This window comes from Haemorhous mexicanus, chromosome 8 (assembly GCF_027477595.1).
Source record: "Haemorhous mexicanus isolate bHaeMex1 chromosome 8, bHaeMex1.pri, whole genome shotgun sequence".
Lineage (NCBI taxonomy): Eukaryota > Metazoa > Chordata > Aves > Passeriformes > Fringillidae > Haemorhous > Haemorhous mexicanus.
Window position 1 is genome coordinate 25,319,091 of NC_082348.1, and position 21,528 is coordinate 25,340,618.

General features: G+C 49.8%; 1 protein-coding gene across 4 annotated transcripts in view; it reads left to right on the top strand.

The window, feature by feature from the left end:
- The first annotated feature begins 1,869 nt into the window (after window positions 1-1,869).
- NRP2 (neuropilin 2) overlaps window positions 1,870-21,528 on the top strand; it is an 88,974-nt gene continuing 69,315 nt past the window's right edge. For 2 of the 4 annotated variants that reach the window (XM_059853263.1, XM_059853265.1), the window contains exons 1-2: window positions 1,870-2,184; window positions 13,819-13,996. In XM_059853263.1, the coding sequence (XP_059709246.1) occupies window positions 2,112-2,184; window positions 13,819-13,996 (251 nt within the window). In that variant the 5' untranslated portion in view covers window positions 1,870-2,111. The remainder of the gene's footprint in view (window positions 2,185-13,818; window positions 13,997-21,528) is intronic. The other 2 variants (XM_059853264.1, XM_059853266.1) reach the window with 1 other exon arrangement.

Genomic DNA, 21,528 nt, shown 5'->3' on the forward strand with positions numbered 1-21,528 from the left:
CTTCATTTACCATCACCATTTTCTTTCCTAGGGTTATCTTCTCTTCATTCAGTAACAGATCAGAGCTGTTATCAGTTCAAGGTTTTGTTTGCCCTCTTCTATTGACCTTAACCAGGGGAAACAGAGCATAATGGAAGAAAAATTGCCCCTGTGCCATATGGTACGTGAGATGAGGCTGTCTCTGATTAGGGCTTGGTAACCTCTTCTTTTTCCATGCATGTCTTAAGAAAGGAATGATTCATGCTGTGGGTTTATATTACACTCTGATATCTGTGTTATGTTTTGCAAGGGCTATTTATATATACAAAAAAATCACACTTCGCTAGCTTGATAGTAGTCTAACTATAAGCAAGTAGTAAATAGTAGTTGCATAATTCCACATCAAAATACACTAAATTAGACAGTGGACTCTGTTGCCACTGGCTTTGCATTGACTTCAGCAGGTTTTGGAGCACATTTGAGCCACAGAAGATGCAAAATCAGGTATCAAAACACACAGAAGGAAGAAGGATGCTACAGCCCTCAGGGTAACGGCTGAAATATCAGATCTATCTGTCAGGCCAAATCTGTTGCTGTCAATGAACTTCCACTGGCCTCAGAGGAACTCTAAGCGTTTGTGTTGTGTGAATGTGCTTAAACAGGTTGGCATCGTGATTTCATTGACGTGAGCTGGTAATGCTACTCGTAACTGATAGACAGCAGAGTACAAAATAATTAGTCTCATCACCCTAAATGAATACCAGTGAAATGTTCTTACTTTCCCTCTCACCCACACAATGATGTATCTCACTTCTGCCACATGCCAGTATCTTTTCACTAATTACCAACTTAACAAAACAGATAACATAGCTTTAATCGTTTTGTCTATTATTTATTTGGAAGTTGGAATCTAAAATCTAGGGACTCATCAACAACATAGAGGAATTGTTTTTAAACAGCTCTTTGGTGCAGGGTTTTAGGGCTCATTTCACTTGCTTTGAAATTTCATGTCTCAAAGAGGATGGAGGTGAGTTAGCCCCAGTTTGCCAGATACCAGCTTTTAAGCCTGTTGTGGTCTGTGAATATAAGCAACAAGTAAACGCTTGGTCCCAGCAGTTCTAGCTCGGGGAGGGACTCCCCAGCCTCACAAGACAAAGGCGAACAAACTTTAGGAGCACTGCTAGGATGACTTTGTGAACGCTGCTGTCGGTTTGTGTTTTTAAAGAGCATCTCGGAGAAAACGGGTTTGGAGCGTGGAAGTCAACCGTGGTGCAGTTCCACGGCAGGGTTTGCATTTGTCCCTTGTAGCACCCTTTGCACCGCACCGTGGGTGCCAGGAGCGAGGCAGCGTGTGCTTCCCGCTGCCGCTCTCCGCTCTCGCAGGCGGCTCTGGTCGAGGCTCGGCGCTTCTGGGTCTCGGCCGGCAGCGGCGGAAGCCCACGAGCAGGGACAATCCTTGTCCTGATGCTCCCCCATCCGACAATTTCTGGGTGTCTCCCTTCGCACAGCCGACTCTTTTGCCGTTATTGCCATCGGGTTTGGCTCCTGCCCGCGCTGCGGGGCCGTCAGCGCCGGGGCGGGGGCCGGCCGGCACCCGCGGCACGGCAGCACGGCTGGGACGCGCCCGGCTCTGCGGGGCCGCTCCGCGCCCCGCGCCGCCCCGGCCCCCGCGCTGCGGGGCGGCCGCGCTGCCCACGGGCGGGGCGGGGCGCGGGGGGCGGCGCGGTGCGCGGGGCGGTGCGCGGGCGGGCGGGGGGGCGCGGGGGGCGGTGCCGGCGCTCGGCGCTGACAGCCACATGCCGCCCTGCCTGAAAAGGCTGCGAGGCGCCGGCGGGGAGGGAGAGGAGGCGCAGACGGCGCCCCAGCCCGCACCACCGCCGCCGCGCCCCGGGGGATGCCGAGGCGCCGGCCCCGCGGGTCGCCCTAGGGGAGAGGCGCTCCGCCGGCACCGCCCGCCCCGCAGCCCCGGTGCGGGGAACGCCGCCGCCCCTCGCTGAGCCCCGCCGGAGCTGGTCGCTAGTGGGGCGCCCACACGGGGCGCGGCGCGCCCGGGGTTGGGAGGCGAAACCCGGCCCGCAGCCTCGGGTCTTGCGTTGTGGGTTTCGGGTTTTTTTTATAATTTGTTCCGAAGAATGGATACGTTTCTTCTCGCCTGGGGATTTCTAGGGCTGTGCTTGCCCGGCTCTGGAGGCACAGCGGAGACAGGTAAGGCGCCCTCAGGAATGGGGGATGTCTCCGTCCGCCCAACTTTCGGGTTCTCGGGCGCGGTCCCGGTCTCACGCATAGATGCTCTGCGTGGGAATAAATTTAGGGAATGCATGCATGAGCGATCGGCCGCGCCACGCAGCTTTCGCAGCACGGGTTTTGGAGGGGCTCATGCGTGTGGCGGGGCGGGGATGGCGCACCCCCGGCAAGGAGCGCAGCGCTTGCAGCCGTGCGGCTCCCAACGCCCGGCGCGAAGGGGCGAGGGGATGGAGCCGCGCAGGAAAGTTGCGTGCTGGTTTTTTGGGGAGCTGCGGGGAAGGGAGGAGAAGTGGTAGGGACTAGCCACATGTCGAACACCCGCATCCCAACGTCCGTGGCCCCGCACCGGTTGCAACCTCGGGAAACTTTAGGTGAGAAATTAAAATCGTCTGGCGGGAGCAGGCATCCGGGGCTGTGCAGAGCTGGTAGCGGACGAAGCTTAGCGGCGGCATCCTCAGGAAAGGCTGCCCGCGGTACGTGCGGGACCTGTACGCACTTTGCAAACGCTGGGCTGTCCCGGGACAAGGCGGGTTCGTGGCACGTATTGGGACTCGAGTGTGTTTTTCTGTTCCTCGCTGACGGGCTAGGCTGGGCTGTCAGGAGGTGCAGGGATGAAACCCGCCTTTGCGTTGCTTCGGCATGGAGACAGGAGTGGGGAAGGATGACGCTGGGCCCTATCCCCCCGGCCACTGGGTTTGAATCTCGCTAGTGGGGGCAACAGGGTCTGGAATAGTCTCTGGAGGAAAAGGATTTGCCGTCCGGTGCTTTCTCGGAGCTCCTTCTGTGCTCAGGAGCTGACTTCTCAGTACGGTAGTGCCAAGCCAACAGCTGCTGAGCTGTGGGTTTGCCTTCCCGTTAGTCGGGGCCTCGGGACATGGCTCAGGGCCCTGAGCTGCGGTCTGACCCGAGCAGCGTTAGATGATGGCAGAGTGCATTCTGCCTTCTCCTGCCCCGGAGCTGTGTGGCCACCCAGCTTCCCCTTGAACAGGGGGAGTGATAGAGTCTCTGACGCCTGAGAAAATCCCTCTCTTTTGCAGTGCGAAGCACAGACATTGCCGATAAACATTCAGCTGCCGGTTGGCATCACCTCCTTCCTTACTGTTATAAAGGAAAGAAAAAAAAATCCCATCTTTTGTTCAAGCAGGAAAGCGAATAGGCACTTGATGGGATGAAGAGAAAGGGCAGTGTCCTGGGAGGCCCTTGCTGAGTGCAACCGTCTATTCAGATGAACCCTGTTGCAGTGTCTGATGTCCTGGAGTAGGTTTTGTGCTGTGGCAGACTGGGCTGTAACCTGAGGCTGGCCCCTGAGGGTACACTGGCCAGTCTGGTTGTGATCCCGGTGGCCGCTGAGCCCGAGTGTGTGCCTTGTGTCCATGTGTTCACCTCCTTCTATCCTGGAGTGAGTTCAACATCAGGACTGTTAACTAGGAGGAGATTTGAGCAATCCGTGTCTCTCAGGCCATTCAGGCGCTGTAAGCAGTGTTTATTTGAATGCGAGGTTTTCCCGGCTAAGCAGAGCATCACATGGTGTTGGAACCAGCGAGGAAGTTGTCTCTCTGTGGCCGACACCAGCGGTGGTTTGCCGAGATGATGATGTGTGGCTGCAAATCCGGTCAAATGACTTTATTGCCAGCACAGTGAGCAAAGGTACGGGGTAATGGGATGCAAACCTCGATCAGGCTACACTCAGCTTCAGTAAATTAGCCAGCCTAGTAAGGGAAACATGCCAGAGGTAGATGGATTTATGTTTCAGTCTGGTGTATCTGAAAGCCTTCCCCCATTATGGAAGTCCCTCTTTAGGTTCCCTAAGGGAGGTTAGTAGAGAGGGGAGACGTTTTTAATAGACAATAATATGATAATCCACACGGAAAAAAACCTCATGCAATATTTCTACAGTAAGAGATAAACAGTGCAGCTGCCAATTTGTATGTAGCCAAGCAAACCCTGAGATAACCATGGAGGAGAGTGGGTGGGAGACCCGTGAAGATAAATCTGAAGGTTGGATGGCTGTGTGTTTTTCATTTTCCCGTAAAAAGCAATGAAGTAAGAAAGTAACAGATTTGAGTGACCCAAGTACTGAGCCGTTCAGATGATGTTTATGCAGCTCTGAGCAAAGCTCACTCTGAAGCCTTCCAAATAGTTTACTTAAAAGCTATTATTTTTAGTAGTGACTTAGGAGATGTAGCAAGGTGGGAAGGGGGACCAAAACAAATTGCTGCCAAGCAAGCACACGGCCACACATACAAACATGCACACACACACCCACACAAGCACTGAGTGTAGTGCCTTATGCCTGTGTGCTGTTAACTCAGCTCTTACTGGAAACAAAAGCTTTTTTAGACTAGGAATCAGATAGTTGTCGGAGCCTCACTGAAAACCACTGATACAAGCTCGGTGGGGGGCTCTGACCCAGGTTAAGGTGCTGCATTTTGTTTTCCTAGATTTACTGCTACAGAAAATCATGGTGTGTGGTGTCTGGAGTGACAGGCATGCATATTGGTCCCAGAAGGCTCTGTGGAGGTGCTTCCCATCTCCCTGCCTTGCTCCTCCCGCCCCCCCCCCCCCCCCATCCTCCTTCCCAGTATCTTCTCTGTGTTTGGTACCTTGTGTGTGGCTTTAGAAGGTTAAAAAGAGAAAGCGCCCCGCTTTGCTGGGCCGGAGGAGGCAGCACTTCCCGTCCCGGCAGACGGGTGCGTTGGTTTCCTAGCAGAAACCTCCAGTGCTGCCAGGCACCAGGACATGGTGGCCTTGCACTGCAGATAGCTTGAGAAGAGAAGGCATCCTTCATGGGGTTTAGGAAGCTGTCAGGTTCAGATAAGGCTGGGATCCTATCCTGTGGGACCCCCAGTTGTATTAATAAGGAAAAATTAATTTTTAAGCACTGGGATTGCTGCCAAATTATATGACCTCTGACAGACCAGCTGTGCTAGGAAAATAAATTGTCTACATCTGAGACCCGTGATCCTATCTGAAATCAAAATAGAAAAAAGTTGTCATTTAGCCACGGTGGTGGGGGCAGATTGCAGCAACCTGAGAGCAAACTGGAAGCTGTTAAACTTGTTCTCCATTGTGTAGTGAAGTCACCACCGCCGTGCCCCCATGGAGCCTTGGGAATACAGTTGTCTAATCCGGGAAGTGCGGAGAGCTAATGTCCCTGCACACACCCAAGCTGGGGCTGATGGTGTCAGCATAGGGGTAGGGGCAGAAGTGGGGTGTGAACGTTTCCAGCTCCATCCTCACTCTGTAACAGCCCTTTGACACATTTCTAATTATAATACACACACAAACAAAGAGATAGCTGGGCTATTTTCGAAATCCCTGTCTACACCCTGGTGGAAACCGCAATACTAGCAACAACATAAATCAGGGCTGTTGCTAACAGTGTTGCACACGGCTTAGCGCTACAGTAGCATGGGTTTAATCACACTCAGAATCAAAGGGTCAGCCTGCTCCCTGCCTGAGCCAAAGCACAATCTCAGAAGGCCGGATCCTGAGCCAGGCTTGATGCCTGTGCAGTGAAAAGACAAAAACTCAGACACGGAGGAGAGGTTTGTCAGCACGAGGTCAGCAGGCATGGGGCCAAGCACTCGAAATCACAACTTGGATCTGTAACCCTTTCTATGTGCAAGCAGTGCCCATGAATCAGGGAGGACAGCTAGAATAATGCTGGGAGGCTGGGGCTCCAGCTGCAGCCTTGGTGAGGTCTCCTCTTCCCAAGCAGTTTGGGAAAAGGGGTACAAGCAACAGGTTGGCATGCAAAATAGCCTGAAGTATAACTTGCAGGGGTGGATAGATGTAAGGACTTTCTGTCTGATTGTGTCTTCCCCTATCTTCATACTTGATGAGCCAAAGAAAATGGGCTCCAGAGATAAAGTACTGGGCTCCAGGTCTTTGAAACCTGCCCTCATTTTTCCCTGTGCATTTGAGACAAAGGCAAGGCATCTGCCCAGCTGTTCTGGTGGGTCACCCGGTCGCTGTGAAATGCTGTCTGTGTAGGGCTTGAATGCTTGCCCTTTTCTATGTCCCTTCTAGGAGGATGGTGAAGCCAAAAGGATGCTCTCCTTTTATTCTGCTTACATTTTATTGAAAGGCTTCTTTGAACCCCCTTTTTTTAAAGGAATGCATGCAGAAAGAGGAAGGAGGAAAAGCCCTTCTGCATGTAGACACATACACATACACTTATAATCTCCCTGATCCCTCCTCTCTCTTCACAGGCACACAGATCTCTACCTTTCCTCTTACACACAGAGCCACACCAGCCTTGCTGCTGCCACACAGGCACACTTCTGCATCCATCCCTTCTCTGCACTGTCCCTCACAAACCCAGAGCCCCTTGACAACTTTCACCCTCATGCACACCCCAAGCTCACTGCAGCTTTCCTCCCCTTCTGTTTGACTGCTGAATATGTGCTCAGCAGGTAACAATGTGTTTAAGACACTCACCAGAATGTGCAATAACTTTGACAACATGCTCAAATCCAGCTGCTGCTGAGCCTCACCACCAGCACCAAAGGCTGAAGCTGCTACTGCTCGGCAGCGTGCATGGGGGGACCCATGGCGGGGCTCTCTGAGTGGCTCAGGAAGGGCTGCTTCCCTCCTCTCCCACCCGTGGGGCTCTTTGGAGCCAAGGCACTGCATTGTGCTCTGAGGCTCCAGCAGGGCCTCTGGGAGGGAGGGCCAAGCCAGGGGTGTTGTGAGATTGAGAGGCTCTGCCAGCTGCTGTGGGAAGGAGCCAGGGGTAAACTGCCACGGCCTGATGGGGAAAAAAGGATTCAGTTTCAGAATGGATCCTGACAGATGAGTTCAAAAGGTGTGAGGAAGCTGGGAGGGTGTGGGGGAGATGAGAGATGAGATAAGCTTTTTTTTATTGTTGGAATTTTTGTAATAATAATAATACTAATTAGTATTTCAGATGCATGGAACAACTTTCATCAAGCCTGAAGCTCTTTAGAGAGGAATCCTAGGGGAATCTTTTTTCCATGTGTACAACTAGAAATGTCTCTTGTCTCCATGGCCCTTGAACGAGTTTGTTATTGACAGCATTAATGGGGGTGGCTCAGCAAATTTTCACCATCATATTTCTCCCTCATGTAGCCTATGGGTAGGGTGGCAGGCTGCCATGCAGGAAGGTTCAAGCTTCTGTTTCCCTGCCTGCAGTACTGGGGAGTTTTACTCAGAAACTGCCTGACCTGCAGCTTGAGGGTCTCCTAAAGCTGCCATGTATTCCTGGGAGATGGCAGTGTGTTTCCATGAGATTTCAAGCCCCTGGGAGCCTAACAGAGAGGCAGGCAGGATTTCTCAAAGTTTAAAATGCAGTTAGCTGCCTCCCTTGGATGTGTACACACACACTGGCCTGCTCCTGGGGATGAATTCTGGAGCAGCCAGGAGTTGTTGTTCCAGACCCACAGATTACATTCACAGGCAACCTGGGAGAATTGTGTGTACATGTCTCTATAGAAAGGCTATCACTATTAAGTTGGTTACCCTGTTGGAATTGCATTTGCCTCTGATATAAGATGACAAATAATAAAGTTAGTGAAGGTGGATAAACAGGATATAAAATCTCATCAAATATATAAGAGAGGGGTTGGACAGGATGGACATTTAAAGGTCAAGGTTGTCACTGGCTCAAGTGGTACAGAGCGATGTCACCCCCTGGACTGCGGCTGTCCAGAACCCCAGGAGTAGAAATCAGCTGAACTCCAGTGATTTCAAAGCAAATTACCTGGATTTGCATGCAGGATTTGGCCCTCTCATTTTCCATGGTGAAGCTTGAGTAGGTCTCTATTTCAAGGTTTCTACTTAATTCTTTTGTGGATTAACATGGGGGAAAAAGGATTATCAGAAGTCTCCAAATCTTCTCTCTCTTCCTCCCTCCAACATTCCCTTCTTATTTAAAAATAATTTGAAATTATCTCTTTTTTTTGCAAAGGCTCAGAGCTAAAATCTTCCATTTGCTGAGCTTTCTGGTGTTCCCCTTTCACTGCTGTCCAGTGCTATAAACTGAATATATTGCATCCCTTCCCAGTTGCCTTAGGAAGCAGTCAAATGGCTGCATTCCTCAACTGATGGATTGGCCCGTTCCTTTCTTGCTTAAGCCCAGACAGTGTTTTATGAGCTTGTCTCATGACAGGCTTGAGACACTTTGAATTGAACACAATCCTAGTTCAAATCACAAAAGCAGTCTTTAAATTCTACTTCGCTGTGTCTCTACTTTTAAGTGAAATTTTGCTTAAACTGGTAAAATTCCTCAATTAAATGTTCTGGGGACTCTCCCTGATTGTGTGTAGTCTCAAGATGTGGATGTGGGTAGTGCTTCGGAATGAAATGTGCATGTAAGAGCCTTGTGTTGTTTGGGTGTGTTTGTCCATTAATTTGCTCAGGAAGCCTTTGAAGCTTTATCTTGCAATCCAAAGCAAACACGCTTCTGCTAAAATGATCTATGCTACTGGGGATAAAACATCTAATCTTGTTAGCTTCCTCTGCACTTTGTCTCTCCTTGGCCAATGGTTAAACTGTATGATTTAAGTCTGAGAGTTCATATTTTGTGTTCCTGCCTCCTGCAAAAGTTGTGCTCTGTGGTTTGGGGTGAGATCCCTTGCCACATTAGCTGTGCCCAGCCTGGGTCAGAGCTTGGGAAAGGAGGCAGGATGAGCAGTAATGGAAATGAGTCCTTGGCAGAAGAGACCTGTTTGTCTCCTCCATGCCAGGGTTTGGCAAAGTGTTTGGACACGCATGGACCTTGAAAAACTCTGAAGAGCTGTGTGATGAACAGAACTGAAACATGGGTTTCCTGCACAAGGGCTTGAGCCAAGTTCAGCAGCTCTTGAGAGAAGTGGGTCATGTATGCCAGAACCTGTATTTTGCTGTGCTGTCAGAGGGTTGACAGGGCAAATCTCTGCTCAGTGCTGAATCCTGGGACACAGAAATGTTCTGCAGTGGTTGAACGAGAGTGTGAAGTTGGGCTGGAGGGCCTTGTGCCAGGAAGAGAAATGACAAGGCTAGGCAGTGCATCTGCCTGCTGTGGAACGCCCACGTCTCTCTCCCTTGTTCCTTTGCTGTCCTCAGAGGCTGCTCTTTTCAAGCAGCACAGTCAGTGATGCTGCTGCTGCTTGTAAGGCATCCAGAACACCCTAATTTTTGTTTGCAGCCCTGAAAGCTATCCCAAAAGTAAACTGACCTCAGCAGGTCAAAACACATGGTAGTTTTGTGCTGGACACTACAAGCTCTGAGAGGCTGTAGTATGTATGTTTGTTGTGAAACGGGCCTCTCTGGTGATGATTATTTATCTTACAGGCAGAGTTGGCTTTAGTTTCTGTGTGGAAGGTCCAACAATAACAGTGAGCCCTGCTCTCCTGGGGTGAGGGAAATCCAGAGGGGTTTAATTGGCAGGAAATTCAAGTAGGAGAATGCCCTGCTCCCGGCCTGAGGTTTCAGCATGTGCCTGATGAGCTGCAGAGCTGAAAAACCCCAAGTATAGGTGAAGGTTCTTGGGGCCTGGCTGTTATTTTTGGGTCCCCTGAGTGTTGATGGCTTGTTGTGGCCTAGGGGAGGCAGGAGGAGACTTCATCAGGCTGGGTGTCTCCAGCAGGTCAGGGCACACAAAGAGGAGCTCAGCTGCTGACACCCATCTCCATGGGAAACTTTGGAGTTGCGCACTGTACAATGCAGCATTTGCAGAATTTTGCATCTCATGATCTTTTCCAGGTCTTCTTTTCCCATCCCTGTGGCTTGGTTGTCATCCTCTGGTGTAGTTCCCCTGTTGATGTGGCCCTGCATGGAGGAGGTTGCAGGGATAATTTATGTTATGGTGAGCCTTAATGAAAAGAAGGGTCAGCAGATTTCCCAAACTGACCATAGTCTACTCCAACACTGCCAAGGAGTATTGACCTCTCTAACCTCCCCTGAGGAACCCTGCTGCTCTCCTGTGGCCTTGTTGTTGGCACAGCACTCCACTGGCCCCTATACTATGTGGACTGGCAGGGGCCCCAGCAGTTTGCTTTGAATGCCTGCATTTTGCTTACTGAGCAACGGGATGTCCCATGCACCTGGCAGACTTGGCTTGTACTTCAGAATTTAATTTTAATTTTATTAAGTGAATTCAGAGCTGGCAAAAGCTGCTGAAGCCCATTAGCTATGGAACACATCTTGCTTCCCACACATACAGACTGAGCAGTAGCCATACCACTAACCTCTTCTTTTTTTTTTTTTTTTTTTTTTTTTTGCACGGATGCAATGCATCAGTTTGTAGGAATCCATTTACATGAAGTTTGAGCCTCTACTGTATACAAAGCAGGCCATATTTTATACAGAAGGACAGTGGTTGGCATGACTGCTGAGTCAAACCCTATGCCCGTCAGTGGACATGGTGACAGATTTTTTTTGTTCTCATTGCAGGTACCTGCTAAATACCTGTGAGTCAAAAGAGAAGAAGCCCAACAGAATAATTACATAGATATTTAAGTAATTTTGCCTCTTCAGATGACTCTTAAGAAGCCTTGAGTTCCTGGTATGCTATTGCCCACCATGTGGGCAAGGCAGTGCTGTACTGAAGTAGCCCCCTTCATTTCTGTAGACTTGGGTAGGAATGAATGAGAGGAAAAATATATTTCTCTGAGAGACATAGATATGCTTTCCTGCAGGTGGGAGACTTCCACTGCTCCAGGAAGATGCTGACATTTTCCTGGTGATATCTGAACACCTGAGGGATGTGGCTGGTGCTCGTGTTTCCTTGGGAGGTTCACCTGCTTGTCCTGTTTTGCTGGAGAGGTCTCAGCTGCAGGGAGCTGGGCTCCAGTCCCTCTCACTCAGGCTGTCCTCACTGGCACCAGGAGTCTAATTTGGGCACCAAGCTGACCTGAAATGAGGATCAGCACTAGGATTTTCTTTATCTCAGTCCCACTGAACTGCGATGGCCTCGCAGGGCCAAGGAGAAGTTTCAAGGTCAGAGTGGAACTGTGTTTCTGCTCCTGAGTTCATTTGTTGGGGAAGAGCTGACATCTCTGTTCACATGACAGTTCCCCTCCAACTGGTTGAGTTGCAAGGGCTCACAGGGTGTTCACGGTATCTGGCATGAGTAAGGGGCTAGCAGCTTCTGAGTGGTGGGTGATGTTGGTGGTATCAGCCTAGCGGGTAGCATGTGTGTGAAAGCTGGAGAGACGGGCAGGGAATCACGAGGTGTGGAAGGATTGACTGTATTTTCATTGTTTGGAGACTTTGCCCTTTCCAAGAAAAATAATCTGCAGCTTGAATATTTTTCTTTGCTGGAGGGGGTGGACATGTGTGCAAACGAGGTGTGAATTTTTATGAGAAGGTGTGAAAGTGCATACATGAGTGAAGTGTGAATTACACGTCTATTTGTACATTGATGTCAACAAGTCCGTGAATTTCTTCTTTCCACGTGAATGTGTCTTTCTCTCCCTCCCTCCAAACTCACATAAACACATGTGTGGGCAAATATGCCTTCCTGAGAGAAGATATTTGTGCAAGAATGTAGGTTTGTAAATGTTTGTGTGTTGAGCAATCTCTCCTGTGGAACAAAACCAGATGTTTTTTGGTATTCTCAGCTCTTCATGGCAGTGCTGCATTTTTTCCCCTCGTATTTTTCAGGATACTTACAGGATTATTTTAAGAAAAAGGGAAGGCTGCAGATCTGCCTTTGGGTGTGTGCGAAGAAAGTTATTTTGAAGAATGAATGTGTTAGAGGGCATGAAAAACATGGGGGAAACTGAGTGTTTTTTCACTGCAAAGGAAGCCTCACTGGCCCCTGAAGGGCCCTCCTGTTGCCCTTGTTTTTGCACAGGACACGTGCATTTTCTGCAGGCAGCGTGCAGGCAGCAGGTTGTTTATTCAAAGTGCTTTTTTTTCCAGGAAGCATTTCTGCTGAGGGTCTTGCCTGACTCCTGCTGCTCGCCTTGGCTCTGGCAAGAGGGCAGTTTGAATTCAGGCTGGGATGTCCCTACCGAGAGCTGGTAGACTTGTGGCAGCCTGGCAGGGGACACCCCTGGGACCCGGCAAACCCTGTGGCAGAGGAACAGAGCCAGACCCACAGCAAGGGGCTGAGGCCACACAATCTGCACTGCTTTGCTTCTCCTGGGTGGTCCTGGGGCTGCCGTGGAAGGAGAGCAACATCCCTCAGGACCAAAGCAGTGAGGAACACCATGGAACACACCCTTTGCTCACGATGCTGCTGGGATGTGTGGTTACCCTCCTGTACCAAGGGTGATGCTTCTCTGTGCCTTGGCTCCCTTGGGGGTGTGGGCTGTGCTGCAGCCTCCATCCCAGGGCATGCAAACGTGGGTCTTGGGAAAACCCAGTTGCACCCTCCTGCATGTCCAGGGTCCTCTGGGGCTGTGGGGCTAACCTGACAGTGGGAACATCCCATGAGGGTTTGTATCCCACATTGTACCCCACTGCTTATTGTCAGGGAGGAGAACTTTCCACGATGTGGGACCAGGGTAACCCCATATCCATAGGCCAGCCTGCTCTATGGAGGGACTTAGGGTTTTGTTGGGTTTTGCCCATTTTGGTGGGTTTTGTGTGTTTTGCTGGGTATGAAGAGGCAATACTGTCTTCTGGGGGCAGCTGTTGCAGCTTGTGGGCCTGGGTGCTGATACAAGGGGGTGGCAGGGGAGTAGGGAAAGCAGGACACACAATGGGCACCCATGGAGAAAGGGACTTTGGGATTTGTAGTGCATTATCAAGTGACCCCGTGATGCAGATTTTCCTCCCAGCAAGTAATGCAATAATAAATTTGATTTGCAGCATTCATGAGATTAAATGTTTTTTTGATTACAAAATCACCCTCTGGGGCCTGTTCTAGCCCAAAGCTGAGAGAGCTTCCTCTGCTTACCACGCAACCATTGCCAGCCATTTGTGGGCTAGTCCCACAAAACCACCACTGCTGATTGTCTGTGTCTGCAGCTCCAGTGGATGGGTTGGCTTGCAAGTCTGCTGAGACGTGTTTGCTGGGGCAGGCGGGTTGGGGAGGGAGAGCACAGCAAACGGAGAGGGGCTTTCATGGGCTTGCAGGCTGGGGCCAGGAAGGATGGGTACTGTCCTTAGCTCTGCCACACAGTGTGGGTGAGTCTGGGCTCACCAGCATCCCTGACATGCCTCAGTTTCCTTCCCTGGACACAGCACAGCTTTCTGCCCTCCTGCAGCTGGATTGAATTTTGTAGTGTCTAAATTCTGGTGTCTCCTGAGGCAGCTGTGGGAGACTGACACAGAACAGCTTGCAAAGGAGGCAAAAGAAGGGATAAAATGAGGCAGCTACAGATGATCTGATATCAATCTGTCTCTTACTTTATGGCTCTGTAATTGCCTTGGCAAGAGCATTCATTTCTCTTTTCTGGTCTGTGTGAAATGTGGTATGTAAGTGTGGCAGGAGGTGGAGGGGAAAGGAGTATGTTTGTTCTGCAGAATAATTCTCCTTGCCCAGAGATTAATATCAATATTAGAGTACCAAAGGGATGTGAATGGCCTGGAGAATGGTCTTTATCAGACCACTCCTATCAGTGGCCCAGGGAGACCTGCTGTGCACACCTGATGCCCAGAACATCTTTCAATGCTTTGTTCCCTTCCGTGTCTCTGCAGCTCAGCCATGCGGGGGCCGCCTCAACTCCAAGGATGCTGGGTACATCACCTCACCAGGGTACCCCAATGACTACCCCTCCCACCAGAACTGTGAATGGGTCATCTACACCCCTGAATCCAACCAGAAGATTATCCTCAACTTCAACCCTCACTTCGAAATCGAAAAACATGACTGCAAGTAAGAGCCTTTCTCTATCTCTCTAGTACATAATTACCTCCTCTTCCTGCTTTTGCCTAAAGGTATGGGTCTTGTACTTCCTTCCACGTGCAATCAAGCATCACTCTGAGCCTCCACAGTGCTGCAGTTCTTTGCCTTTTCAGAGCAAGCGTTGCCTGTGAGGTTGTAAGATGCTACTTTGGACACATAGGATGAGCCTACTCTGCAACAAACCTGTAGTTCTTAACTTGGCCTGATAACACCTGAAAGCAAGATCCAACTGGTTAAAAGGTTAAAAGGCCACTGGTTTTTCTGTGTTGAAGTAGCCTCACTCTTCTTATAAACCATGCTGGGAGAGCAGAGCAATTTCCTGCCGTGTAACTAGGCAGAGGTATGGCAAAGTGCCCTGTGGCTGGAGACACAGAATCAGGCCATGTGAGGCTGGAGGCGTGGTGGTCTGAGCTCTTTGGGCTGGATCTGACTTCCCATAGTGCTTTTTCTGCTATGTTTGGTAAACTGGGGAGATGGAGTTTTTTGCCTTTTGTTCTCTTTTTCTTCTAAGAAAGGCCCCAGAAACTAGATGTCTGGGAAAAACAATTAACAACTAGTAAAGAATAATTAAAGGCATCAAAGGGCGCCATAAAAGGCTGAGTTAATAACATGGTCTCAGCAGACACAGAAACCTGTGGGTTTCATCTGGAATCCACAGCCGGTTTCAGGGAGGATGCCTGAGTGTGAAGGAGCTTGGGGTCTCCTAAAACAGGCCTGACATAGCAGTCCTGCTCGATATACTGGTCCTGTTGATTAAAAGGGGGTTGCATATGGAGAGGGAAATTCTGTTTGTAAAAAAGGACAAAGGAAGAGGGGAAGCATTTATGGGGCTGCAGAATCAGTCCTGCGGAGAACAAAGAATTCAGCATGGGTTTGATGATGTACTGAAGGTTATGAAGTGCAGAGCTGGATCCTCAGCTATCATAAATCAGCATAGCTCCTCTAACTCTAATGAAGGTGTGCTGATTGATGTCATTGGGGATCTTGTCACCCCCTACAGATAAAGTCTGGGCTAATAAGGCTTTGAACACCATGAACTCTCCCTGAAGTCACTGTGTGTGCAAGGTGTTTAGTGCTTTGCAGGATCAGGCCTGTGTATAAAGAAGGGAGAAGGCACAGAAAGGCTTAAAGTGGGCATAGATGAACACAACAAGGCCTGCAGTGGAGGTGAGAATGATAGTTGCTATCAGATTTTACTGCTGCTTGCACAGGCTGAACTGCACAGCCTCATCATAGCTAATGCAGCTGTCCCAAATTCACAGTAATAAAAGCTGCATAGGCCCATATTTGCAGTGTGAAGAGTGTGCCATATGTACTGGCCAGGACAGTGTTGTGTGCAGGGCAGGGATCAAACTGGGCCAGAGGGACTCCAGCTTCTGCCTCTTCAAGGTCTCAGGCAAGCAAAAACGGGTTGGTCAGAAAGCTGTAAATCCCCATGGGAACCAGGCTTTTCCTCCACCTAGAGGAAGGTGCCAGTTTTAGCTCTGAGCATCTTGTGCAACTTTTGCCAGGCTTTGCTGCCTGTGAGAGAGCATTGTTCGGTCCCAAGCTGCAGGTGGTGTGTTCAGTAGTGTGCTCAGGACTGCCTGAGCTCTGGGGGTGTTGGTTATCCCTTTGCTGCTTTTTGCTTTACTGTGGCAATCTTCTGAGTGGCTGCTGTGTGGTCTCACAATTTCCCTTTTTGCGTGTAGGTGCACAAGGGAGCTTTTCTTAAAGAGAAATACGATTTATCCACTTGCACTTCTGCTGGCCACCGCTGTGAGCTGAGAGCCAAGCTGACTTAGGGTGCCTGCTCCCTCAAGCCAGCACTGAATAGGAGGGGGTTTGAAAGAGCTTCATGGACAGTGCTTGTTAGGAAGCAGAACAGAACAATGAAAACAGTGCATGATAAACATGGCCTGAAAGAAATGGATAGGAGTGAGATTATTTTAAGTGACTGACCAGGAGGAGGTAAATATGGGTGTTGTGTAAAGCTTGGCCATTAATACATTACATTACAATCCATTAATAATAGGTCACCATTTAGTGGTAAATCTCATCTGAGTGTCAGAGGGTTTTTTATGAAGAAGCAAAGACCTCTTTGCAGCTGCAGGTGTGAACCTTAACAGGAACAGGAGATCAACATCAAAGACACAATCTCAGGGCAGAGCCCTCCTTTTGACATCTCATCATTAATATAGAGCACATTCACATCAAGGTGTCAGGCAGATGGACTCCATGGAGGCACTCACCCTCTGGGCAGACAAGGTCCCCTGCTCTGGTGTTGCTACCTGGCAGCTATTGGAGCAACAATGGGGCTAGTCTGTGCTTCCAGCTGCCAGAGGTAAACACCATAGCCCCTTCCTCTGTTGCTTCTTCTTTCAACATTTCATTTTACCTTATTAGGCTAAAGTTTCTCCCTCATAAAGCATAACATTTACATTCCTAAAACCCATTTGAAAGCCTACAAAAATGTCTCCAAAAGTCTTTTTAGTTTTGCTGTGTCCCTTCTGGCCTTCCTTGTATCTGCTTTGGATTTCCCCTTGGGACAAGAGGCATTTCCTCCTGTGTTTTGTGCTGTGCCTGGCACCCTGGGGACCTCCGAGGAAAGTTCAGTGATTTCCCCTTGGCCAGCAGCTGGCTGGAAGGGGCCTATGAAGGTGGTGCTGCCTAGATGCCAGGGCAAGAGCTGCCTGCAGAGAACAGCTTTGGCAGCCTGGAGGGTGGAAGCATCAGCCAGGGGTGGATGCCCAAGGTGGCAGACAGAGGTGGCTGCTCAGTGCTGCTTGTTGCTATTGTTTTCTGGAGGCACATCTGGGCTTTTATTTTTCAGCTGTGTCCAGCTGCGTTAAGTAACTGCACTCTATCACCACCATCATGAAAGGAGTAATTTGGTGTAATTGGAGCCCCAGAACATCTCTCTCTGAGTGCTGTGTCTGTGCTCTGAGGAAGTGTCTTGCTTTGGGAGCACGCTCGGTTAAGAAAATCGGCCTCCTCCTGCTGTTGTGGCTGTTGTGCACCAGCAGGGATCCCTCTGGCAGAGAGGGTGGGCATGCTGTGACAGAGAGTAGGGGCTGGGCCTATTGTTTGTGCTGTCCTGCAGCTGTGGGGCTACAGCAGTAATGCCAGGGCCAAAAGGGAAGTGTGATGCTGTGATAAAAGATCTGCCGAGCTATTCGGAAATGATCATTCCAGTGCCTGGCTGTTTGTTCCTGTCTGTGCTGCGAGTGGAGCTGTAGCTCAGGAGCTGCACCCCACATCATTGCTATCTGTTCAATGAACAGGGAAGTGGCATCCAGTGGAAAAGAGCAGGCTGCTGCTGTGCTGAAATGTTTCCACTTCAATGTAATATGTGGGTTGCTGGGCAGTCTTGTGCATGCTGGGGTTTTTCTGGGATCCCAGGAGTGACCTGAACCATTTGCAATAGGCGGGCAACAGGGACAGCTATACCCCAGCTTTTGCAGTCATGTGGCTGAGCTGTCCACTCCTCCTTAATTGCCATTTTGCTATTCTGTCTGCTCTGCTTGTTTGGAAAATCCAAGTCCAAAACCTCAGCTATGCATGAGTCATTGTGTTTATGACCAACCACCTTTTCTGTTCGTGCCACCCTCCCGCTGCTGGTCTTCTCCTTGGACCACTAAAAGCTCCTTCCTGCATTTGGCTACTGACTCTGCCACCCCCAGCCACACTCAGCTGACCCTACCAGAGAGTTAGGCTAGGCCATGCACATGCAGCAGAGGCACACTCCCTCCAGGCTGCAGTGGACATGCTCGTGCTTCCTCTGCCAGCAGAAGACCTTCCAGCTGAGTCATAACATCTGCTCCAGAGGAACAGTGTTTGAAAAAATCCCGACCGGTAGTCAGACCACGGCCAGTGGATTTTTCTGCAGCCATTTCCAGCACATGCTGCAGCCGGGTTGCAGTCAGTGGGATCCCTGCCTGGGAAGGAGTTAGGGGATGGGAAGGAGTTAGGGGATCGCTGCCGTGGCTCGCAGCCCCCTCTGCTGGCACATGCCAAACGCTGGCTAAAGTTCCTGGAGGCAGGGGCCAGAGACTCCCAAAATAGGCTGGAGATAGCAAACTGGAAATTGAGCTGCAGTCAGGCTCTTCCTCCTGACTTTGGGTCCCACTGTCAAGTCCAGAAGGTTTCAAGAAACAGGAACTGGGGCCGCTATCATGAGGAAAGTTATGCAGTGGTCACGGTGACCTCATAGGTGCCCTAATGGTGCCAAGAGAGTTGAATCATCCTGATATGTGCTGGATACAGGGCAGGCATGGCAGGAGGAGACATGTCTGCTCCCAGCTTGAAGGGCAGAGGGAACCAAGGTTTGGCCAGGGGGACAGCACGCTCTTAGTGCCCATCTCGCAGAGCACTGCTGCCAGGGGACACCCACAGCAGCATGCCACAGCACAAAGGGTGACACGTGCAGCTTGGACAGCCACTGAAGGCCTCTTATGGCAGCATGGCCATCTCCTGAGCGGCCAAAAAGCTGGGCACTGGAACAAAACAGCTCTGCATTCTTCCTAGAGAGCCACAGAGACACTGGCTCAAATTCCTTTGAGCTGATGTGGCAGGCAGAGCTGCATCCAGAGCCGGTACCCACAGCCAGGCAGGCAGCTGGGGGCTGCCGCATTCAGCCTGCCTCTCTTGCCATCTCCTTCAAACAAGAGTGTAATAGGGGGAGAAGCCATCCTTCCATCAGTGAAGGTTAAGAGTAGACAAGGCAGCAATCATGGACAGCTAATTAGTAAATGCTTTGAAAAGTATGCATAAGTAGCTTATTAGCAAACATTTTGGAAACAATGCAGTTCATCTCGTGATTGGCAAAATGCTTAGAAAAGAGAAATACATTTGGAGCACTAGAGAATGCCAGGGGTTGGAGGGGTTCTTTGCTAGGATGCAAGGGGAAGTGACTGCATCTCCTGAAGTACTGGGGGAGTCGAGCTTTAACTTTGCAGTGAGGGGAAGTCAAAGATGAGATGTTAAGGAAGGCATTTGCTTGCTCATACATTTGTGGCATGGGTAGCCAGAAGCAACATTTCTAAGGTACAGGAAATTATTCAGTCTGGGTAACATGACACGGCAGCTCAACTTGTCTTCAAATGAGCTTCTACTGTTTTTTAACTCCATCCAGCATCCGCTGTATGGTTCATAATTCCCATCAAGCCCGGGTCATTTTCCAAAATGGAACACCAGTGAATGGGTTAGCTGTGATGCTGAGACCAGCCACATGAGTTAACAGCTCAAGGCTGTTCACATCCCTCTTCTCTGCTTCCCATCTCTGCTTGCTCTGTGGCTGTGCTCCTCTATGCCCCAGAGCCTTTTCCTGGAGGGACAGGCCCAGTCCAGGCTCTGCAGAAGGTGGTGGCCCCAAATACACTCTCATGGGGTCTCCTATGACCCGCCAGCTCACTGACATCCGGTGCAGAGGAGTCAAATCTTGTTTTGCACCTTGCTTCCTGTTGGCATGATGACAAATTGAGGGCCAGCTGGTGACACTGGGAACAATAGGATTAGAGACAGAGACCTCTCCCCCTCCTTCCTGCTGTTGAGGAGGAACTGCTAGTCGTGGTGGTGTACTCGCTTCTTAGTCAGCCTCTCTGTCCAGCAAGGGAAGGAACATGACCTCACAGCATGTGGAGAGGGAGCCAGCACAGGGCTGGCTGTGGTGACTCCTGATTAAGTGGGTTCATAATTCAGCTAATAGTGTCAGAAACGTGCCTTTTTTGAGCAAGCACTGTACACTCCAGCTCTAAATCCTTTGCATCTTTGCAGACCCTGCTCAGCGCAGAGGCAGTAGGATAGGGGTAGAGCAATCCCACTGGAATGCCTGATAACCACAGTGTTGAGGTGCTCCTGCTTTCAGCAGAGCCTGAGGCCCTTGACTATCTTTGCAACAGTGCTCCAGCCCACAATGTGACACCAGGTGACACCCTTCACAGAGCCTCATCCCAAACAGGTCTCAGAAGCCTAAATAAATGTCTGTGGAAATGTGAGTCTTGGTCACTTTTTTGGGGTTGTACAGAGGGCTTAGCAATACTCTTCTGCAACCAGACAACAAACCCATGATGTAGGAGTTTGAAGGTTTAGTGAATATAAGGGGAGTTCTAGACTGATAGTAAAAAAATGTCTTTTTTTTGTTAAGGACTACATGCAAAGCTCAGTAAAGGAAATGTGAGATTTTACCTTGATTTACATAGGAGCCAGTTTAGCCTTTTAATGAGCAACTGTTTGACTTAGCTACTGGCAGCCTTTTTAATGGATATAATCCCTATTGTCAGGCTGTAACAAGGGACTGGCTGATTCCCCAGCAAATATCAGTTCTGGGAGTTGTGAGATTTGAGTTCTTCCCCTTCCCTGCTATTGATTTATTGTTCCTGCCTTGGTGAATCACTTAAAATTCCCTGTGTTATAAAGAAAAGAAGACCTGGGCATCTGCAGGCATAAAACCCAGTCTAGATAGCAACAGTGCAAAGCACACTCCCTTCCAAAGGCTGCTGAGCAGCAGCATCACACAGGAGTAGGTCAGAGTGCAGCAGCAGACAACCAGTTTATTCTCAGTCTTTTCTGGCTGGGTGTGAATTCTGCAATTAAATATGAATGCAAAATAAAAAGAACAGACTGCAAAGAGCAGACTGAAAAACACGAGAAATTTGTGGTTGCTTTTGGCCAGAACTCGGCATAGAACATATTTGAAGGAATTGGGGGAGGTTAGGTTTTAGTCTGAGGCGAGTTCTCCGTTTCCTTTAAACCAAGCGGCTGCTCACCACCATTGAATGGCATGGTAATAATATATTGCAAACCACAGTCTGGTGATCCTGGAATTCCTTATAAGTTAATAGCAGTCATGGTCTACTAATCACAGCTAGGATGTTTTAAGCAACTGTCTTTGATATATTAGTTCAAACACACCATAGAAAGCCTTCCTTATATGCTGGCTTAGTAAGTAGATCAGTAGATCGTTAGAAAGAGTGAATAACCTAGGGATTTTCTGTTGGTTACTCACCCCACCCCACTGCTAATCCCAAGGAATTCTTGAGATCTACATGGAGCCTTAGTGAGCAACCACAGTACAGCAGTATGGTGTGGTTTTAAAGTAACACGGGTCAGACATTGAGATATTATTGTTTAACGGATTCCTAGAAGCAGAGCCTGAAGCAGTGGGGTCTGACAGCAGAAATCCTCTGCCAAAGACTTCATTCTGTTACAAATGGCACAGAAACTAGCAGGGTGGCTGCCCGTGTTATGTGACTGCCTCCACCTTCTTGCAGCAGTACAGAAGATAGTGTGTGAGGAATCTTTTGAGGCGGAGTTCTGCTTTCCTGAGACAGGCAGTACACATCCACTGGTGATGGGAGAGCCCCTGTTCTCAGCCCCGTGCCTGCTGAGGCCATGCTGCATGCAGGGTGTTTGCATGGGAAGTGCTCCACGTGTTAGAAACCCCCAAGGAAACCTCAGAGCTGGGGTTGTTGATGGATGTCCAACAAGGAGAAGCGCCCCCACCCCCTCCACCGGCAGCACAA